This window comes from Tamandua tetradactyla, chromosome 4 (assembly GCF_023851605.1).
Source record: "Tamandua tetradactyla isolate mTamTet1 chromosome 4, mTamTet1.pri, whole genome shotgun sequence".
Classification (NCBI taxonomy): domain Eukaryota; kingdom Metazoa; phylum Chordata; class Mammalia; order Pilosa; family Myrmecophagidae; genus Tamandua; species Tamandua tetradactyla.
Window position 1 is genome coordinate 4,021,468 of NC_135330.1, and position 7,572 is coordinate 4,029,039.

At 49.0% G+C, this 7,572-nt stretch overlaps 1 protein-coding gene across 1 annotated transcript; it reads right to left on the bottom strand.

Moving 5' to 3' along the window:
* Positions 1-5,204: 5,204 nt before the first annotated feature.
* On the bottom strand, positions 5,205-7,297 carry LOC143678717 (Golgi-associated RAB2 interactor protein 4-like). Its single transcript, XM_077155675.1, has one exon. The coding sequence runs from the start codon at positions 6,836-6,838 to the stop codon at positions 5,213-5,215; it is 1,626 nt and encodes a 541-aa protein (XP_077011790.1). The 5' UTR covers positions 6,839-7,297; the 3' UTR covers positions 5,205-5,212.
* Positions 7,298-7,572: the final 275 nt, after the last annotated feature.

The window sequence follows — 7,572 nt, forward strand, 5'->3', positions numbered from 1 at the left end:
GGTCACAGTGTAAAAGCTATATCATAATGCATTCATCTTAAAAAATCAAGGCTACTGGTACAGCTCAACAATTTCACGTACCTCCTTCCAGCTACTCTAATATACCATAAACTAAAAAGGATATCTATATAATGCATAAGAATAACCTCCAGGATAATCTCTCGGCTCTGTTTGAAACCTGTCAGCCATTGACACTTTATTTTGTCTCATTTCTGACTTTCCCCTTTTGGTCAATAAGGCTTTCTCAACCCCATGATGCTGGGCCCTGGCACATCCCAGGACTCCTGTCCCACGTTGCCAGGGAGATTTAAACCCCTGGGAATCATGTCCCCATGGGGTGGGGAGGGCAGTGAGCTCATCTGCCATGTGCTTTGTGTGTCTGGGTGATTGTGCCCTTGCAGTGCCCGCCCCTCGCCCCCTTGGTGGTGGGCCTGCATCTGCAGCAGCACATCCTCGCTGAGAGGCGGTGTGGAGAGGGAGTGGGGCATGTTCACACACACCACCGCACAGCATTGGGATGAGTCAGCTCCAAACCTGTGAGGGGCCAGCTCTGGCTGGAAACCCTGCACTGAGTGGGAAGAGGGGCACCTGAGAGGAGGCTCAAAGCAAGGGTCTAGGAGTATCCCACAGTATCCTGCGGGATAAAGCCATGGGAGAGACGGATTCATGCAGGTAAGCCCCTGAGAAGTGTGGGCAGATTCTTCCTGAAGGATCAGGGCAGTCTCTCTGTGTCTTGTGCGTGGGAAGGAAAGAAAAGCGTAGGGTTGAGGGCCTGCGAGAATATAAGGGAATGTATTTTCTCTTCGTTTAAGCATTTTGAAATATAATAGGTCCTTTGGTGATAGAAAGGATCTTGGGAACCATAACAAAGAATTCCAGACTTTGGAGGGATTTGGAGTCGTCTAATCTCTTTCTGTGTTGAACAGATGGAGAATTCCAGGCCCAGGAAGGGCAGTGGTTAAATGGATTCTGTTTAGTGCATTTTAGGCCCCTTACATATGTTAACACATTTAATTGTTAAACCCCGTAAGAATTAAATATCCCTATTTTACAGACAAGAAGACTAAGGTCTAGAAAGAAGTTGCAGCCAGTAAGTTCCAGAATGAGAATTTGAAGCTAGACAGTCCAGTGTATTTGGAACCATGCCAGCACTAAACTGCAGCACCAGGGCTGGAAACCAGGTTTCTTGGCCTCCTGAGCTCTGTTGCCCTGCCTTCTGGCCCATCTCATCTGGTCCTTTACCTCAAGGCCCTGGGATGCCTGGACCCACTTCCAGTAGTGTAGGCTGACTTCACAGCCAAATCGCCCCCAAACTCAAACCAATATCAACCCCATAGCTCAGGAAAGGTGAACCCCTCTGCTGTTCTAGGGAGGGCAGGGGTGAGACTATGCCAAGTGATGAGGTCGGGGCAGAAGCTCCTCATAGTCAGAAACACCTCTGTCTTATTCCTGTCAAATATCGGGGTTCAGGTTTCCCTCAAAGATCCCACTTGCTGCCCTCCCCCAAGACATTTTTTTTAAGCGCATAAAGTGGTGATTCAAGTTATATGGGAAGCTTACAACCCTCTGGGATTGGTGAGATCTATCTAGTTCTGGAAGCACTTTTTTGTGATTGTCTTGCTGGGTTTGAAGTGGAGGAATTTCCCTTATTCTACTTTTCTTTGAAAGCTGACCGCATTTACCATGTAGCTTTCTTTAAAATTCATTTATTAATTAAAAAAATTAAGAACAAACAAAAACATTATCATATAATTCTGTCCTACATATATATTCGGTAATTCTCAATATCATCACATAGTTGCATATTCATCATTTCTTACATTTGCATCAATTCAGAAAAAAATAAGACAACAGAAAAAGAAATAAAACAATAAAAGAAAAAAAAAGACTATACATACCATATCCTTTATCAGTAGCATTTCAAACTAAATTATTTCAACATTTGTTCCCCCGATTATTTATTTTTATTCCATATGTTCTACGTGTTTCTTGGCAAGGTAGATAAAAGGAGCATCAGAGAGAAGGTTTTCACAATCACACAGTCACATTGTGAAAGCTGTATCATTATTCAATCATCCTCGAGAAACATGGCTACTGGAACACAGCTCTACATTTTCAGGCAGTTCCCTCCAGCCTCTCCATTACATCTTGAATAACAAGATGATATCTATTTAATGCATAAGAATAACCTCCAGGACAACCTCTGGACTCTGGAATCTCTCAGCCATTGACACTTTGTCTCATTTCACTCTTTCAAGACCCTTTTGGTTGAGAAGGTTTTCTCAATTCCTTGATGCTAAAGTCTCAGCTCATTCTAGGGTTTTTCTCAATCCCTTGATGCTGAGTCTCAGCTCCTTCTAGGATTTCTGTCCCATGTTGCCAGGAAGGTCCACACCCCTGGGAGTCATGTCCCACATAGACAGGGGGAGGGTGGTGAGTTTGTTTGTTGTGTGGCTGGAGAAAGAGGCCTCATCTGAGCAACAAAAGAGGCTCTCTTGGGGGTGACTCTTAGGCCTAAATTTTAAGTAGACTTGACCTATCCTTTGTGGGGTTAAGTTTCATGTAAACAAACCCTAAGACTGAGGGCTCAGCTATAAATTTGGTTGTCTACACTGCTTGTGAGAATATCAAGCATTCAACTTGGGGAAGTTGAATTTCTCCCTGCTCTCACCATTCCCCAAAGGGGACTTTGCAAATACTTTTCCACTCACTGATCGAATCACTCTGGGATTCATTGTGGCAGCAGTCTGGACAAACCAACAAAATCTCAATTCCTACCTGAGATTCTAAGTACTTATGGTGTTCAATCAAACTATCTACATAAGTTATATAAGGAAATTCACTAGTCAAAATATGAATTTTGTAACTGTTCTAGTTTGCTAGCTGCCAGAATGCAACACACCAGAGATGGATTGGCTTTTAATAAAAGGGGATTTATTTTGTTGGTTCTTCAGAGGAAAGGCAGCTAACTTTCCACTGAGGTTCTTACTTACGTGGAAGGCACAGGATGGTCTCTGCTGGTCTTCTCTCCAGACCCCTGGGTTCCAACAACTTTCCCCGGGGTGACTTCTTTCTGCATCTCCAAAGGCCTGGGCTGAGCTGCAAGTGCTGAGATGAGGAATGCCGAGCTGCTTAGCTGTGCTACATTGCTATCTCTCATTTAAGCACCAGCCAATTAGTCAAACGTCACTCATTACAGCAGACATGCCTCCTAGCTGACTGCAGATGTAATTGGCAACAGATGAGGTTCACGTACCATTGGTTTATGTCCGCAGCAACAAGACTAGGTATGCTCACCTGGCCAAGTTGACAACTGAATCTAACTAACACAGTAACAAACATTATTTGGTTTAATCTCACACACATGGTGACATTTTCAAGTATTACCATCTATTTTCAGCACCCTGCAATAACAACATTTCTTTGTTGCTCCTCATGCAAAAACATTTTTAAAATTGTGCGTGTGACCTTTTTTGCTGGCTAGATGGATTATGTGGCTCCATCATTAGATGGAGATGTGACTCCCCATTCTGGGATGGTCTTGATTAGTTTACTGGAGGCCTTTAAAAGAGGAAACATTTGGGGACAGTTAGAAATGACAGAAGCCTCAGAGCCAGCAGAGAGAGAGCCTACAGGAACTTCAGAGCAGAGCTGACACAGATGCTACCTCCTAGAGAACAGATGTTTGGAGATACATGGGGCTCAGCAGATGAAACCATGAAATGTTAAGCCAGAGTGTGAAGAGAGCCAAGTGAAGCCATGAGATGAAGGCAAGCCTCAGAGAAGCAAAGTGAGGAACCGCCTCAGGAACTGGCTGAAAGCAGTGGAGCCCAGGAGGAAGGGACCAGCGGATGCCAGCCACGTGAGTACTCAGCTGACAGAGGTGTTCCTGACACATCAGCCTTCCTTGAATTAAGGTATCGCTCCCTGGATGCCTTATAGAAACTTAAACATGTAACTTATTAAATTCCCCCTTTTAAAAAGCTGTTCCAGTTCTGGTACACTGCATTCCGGCAGCTTGCAAACTCCACGCACCACTTTTTCAAACTAGGCAAAAACGAGGGAATGCTAAGCACGAAATTATGGACAGTAGTTCTAAGAAGGAAAACTGGGAGATGGGGTTGAGGAGGTGTATACACAAGGACTTCAAGAGTTTGAAAATGTTCTATTTCTTAAGCAAACTGAACGACCTAAATTATTGGGGGTTTTTTTCATATTTTAACATCTCTGAAATTGTCCTTTTATTTCCCATATGTCCTTTGGCTATGTTTTCAGTTTTCTCTAAGGCACAAGTGTGATGTATGACCAAAATCAAAGCTATGAAAACTTGTAATTTTAGATAAATTGTCACAAGAACCTTTGGTTATATGACATCCCCACTTCATGAACACTGAAGCTCAGAGAACATAACTTGGTTGAGTCACACAGTGCAACTCGGCAGAAGAGTGAGCCACCGCGCCAGCCCAGCTCTTGGTAAAGCCCTGCCTGAGGATGGAGGTGGGCAAAGCGAACAAAGGAGACAGGGACACCACAGGGACCCAGGGCACCTGCCTGCACCACCAGGTGTGTAGCTGCCTTTCCCAGTGTATCAGTTCTGTTGGAGATTTGGGCTCTTCCCCGCTTTTCTCTTACACCTTCTCACAGTTGTCTCCTAGGACACGGGTTACAGTCTCTGTGTGATACAGACCTAGGGATGAGATTACTTGTCTTGCCTGTTCTAATTGTACCAAATGCTCCTGCACCCCTCTTTCCCCGACCATCCAGGGAGTATGAGTCCTGCCGTTGCTTTGTTATGGAGGAACAAAACTTTGTAACAGGGAGGGGGTGCATAATGGAGCATCCCAGCCTGCTCTCCCAACTTTCAGCTCTGCCGAGCATGCGTGAGAGGGGGCTCCCTTTCCCTGGGCGTGGCTGCAGCACATGACATCACAAAACACCGAGGTGGCTGCCAGTCTGCAGGACGTGGCTAAAGCAGAACACAGCACAACACAGCATGACAAAACACCGAGGTGGCTGCCAGTCTGCAGGACATGGCTAAAGCAGAGCACAGCACAACACAGCATGACAAAACACCGAGGTGGCTGCCAGTCTGCAGGACATGGCTAAAGCAGAGCACAGCACAACACAGCATGACAAAACACCGAGGTGGCTGCCAGTCTGCAGGACATGGCTAAAGCAGAACACAGCACAGCACAGCATGACATGTTGATATTTATTGAATATCAAGTGGAATCGTCTCTCCCTGGGGATACTCCCCGGAGGTCACTGAAGTCAGGGCACTGATGTGCGCACCCTGGTGAGGCTCAGCTGACCCCACGACGAGGCTCGCATCTGTTCTGTGGGCTGACGATGATATAGTTAACCTGGCTCTCAGGCGCCTCAGGAATGACGTGAGCCTGCTCGGACCCTTTTCTGTGGAGCCCGAACTGGCAGTGGATCCACCCGTCCTGGACTTCCCAGAAGACCTGGAGTCCTTTGCAGGGGGCGTGCGGCTCATGCCCTGGTTAAGGGACGGGCGCTCGCTGCCCTGATGTCCTTCTTGCTTATGATCTTTCCTGGTGGATCTGTGGCTAGAGAAGGACCAGCCTGGTGACTGTCGGTCAACTTGGTGTCTGGTCTGTTCCCTCTCCCTTTTCTCCCGGGCCGCGGCGTTGGCCTGGGAGACGCGTCGGCCTGCCTCCTGTGCAGTGTTCTGGCCTTGGCTCACTGAGCTGGAGATGGGCGATTCTGCTGCTGTTGGGACTGCAGCTGTTTCTCTGATGCTCTTGATGGTGGATGTCCTGGCAATCGCCATGCTCGTGCTGCCCTCAGGAAAGAGACTGGCCAATGCTGCTAAGCTGGAGGTCCAGTCGGATGTTTTGCTTGCCGCCCCAGCACCGGCCACCTTGATGTTCTTCACAGGCACGCTGATGACACCCGCCTTGGCCACATGGCTGTTGCCTCCTCTCGGGCCCCTGGAAGCGGCTCCTGGTCCTGTCACGGTATTTTGCGCAGAACCTGCAGATGTAGATGTCATCACGCTCACCACGGCGCCTGCTGCGCTGCCCTTCGTTGCCGCCCCTGCTGTTGCCCAGGATGCTGCAGGCTGTGCTGGTTTGAGGGTGGTCATGGCAGGCCTGCTGGGCTCTCTATAGTTCCTTCCTTCACCCCCAGCAAAACCTGCAGAGGAGGCCCAAGACACGTCAGAGATGACGTGGGGGCTCCTGATGTCATCCTCTTCTCCATGGGACTCAGCTGATGTGCTGGTCTGGTCCTCTTCCTCCAGCTCCGGCACGCATATCATGTCCCAGGCGGGAACGGCATGAGTACCACTGTTACTCTCCACAGGTGGGCGCAGGAGGTAAATGATTTTTTCCCACTGCAGGAATAGGTCTTCCTGAGCATCCAGAGGGGGACACAGCTGCAGGTAAGAGGAGCGGCCGGTGGCGAACTTCAGGCGCAGCTGCTGTTTCTGCCGGTCATGAACTGACAGCCTGATTAGCTTCAAGAGCAGCAGCCTGGTGAGCTCCATGGTCTTTTCAGCTTGGCGGCCTCTCCCCTGGGTGGTCTGGCCCCTGCGGGTGACGGGTCGGGCCAGCAGCATGACATCGGGGATGGGCAGGAGGGGGCTGGTGCACACGATGCCCACGGTCACAATTTGGATTCGGTTGTGCACGTCAATCACCTTTCCCCTCCGGGTGACCTGAATGAAGTCGCTCTCGAACACGGGGGCGTACTTAAACATATTGTACTCCCCCTCGGACAGGTGGCGCTGCAGCTTGCCCATGGGCATGTTGAACAGGCCCGCTGCAGGCCCGCCCCGCACCGTGTAGTAGGGGAGCTCACCGCGACCGCTCATGATGACACTTGAGTGGCAGCGGCAGCACCGGCACGGCGGGGCGCTGGGTCTCCCTTGGCCTCGTGGGCGATGAGTCAGCAGCACACCGGGGTGCGGTGGCGGCTCTCCAGATGTTCTTTCCACTGGCTCTACCCCACAGGACCCCAGAGCCTCCCAGAGGGCAGGGTGGGGAGTGGGGGGCTCAGCGGATTGCTGGCACAGGGGATGTCGCAGGTGCTCTGAATCTCACCCGAATCTGCTCTAAGTCACAAGGACTGAGAGTGGGCTCCTGACAGGTTCACTGACGCGCTCCTGGCAAGAGAATTTCCCACTCAGCCTTCACCCCCGGCCCAGCCCTATTTATACTCTGCGGCCCTTTGTGAGCTGTCCCTGTCATGCAGCCCCCTTTGTCCTTGTCACCCCAGCTGTCACCTCAAGGCAGGACCACTGTCCTCCCCCAAAACACCCCATCTCTCCACAGAGGCCGGGCTCACCTGCTAGGGATACATGCATCTCAGGGCAAAAATAAAGTGGAAAATTAAAGCACTTCTTGGCTCTTTTGCTAGGTTATAAGTATACTAGAGACTTCCAAGAATTTGTTAATATAACAGTTTCATGGATTTCATATGACATATAAAATATAATGTATTTTAACACAGGCCACTGATTAAAATGCAATGAAACCTATGGTTTCATGACAAAGGCCTAAATCTTTTCAGTTAATTCCATTTCTTTTATGTTGGATTTAAGCCACT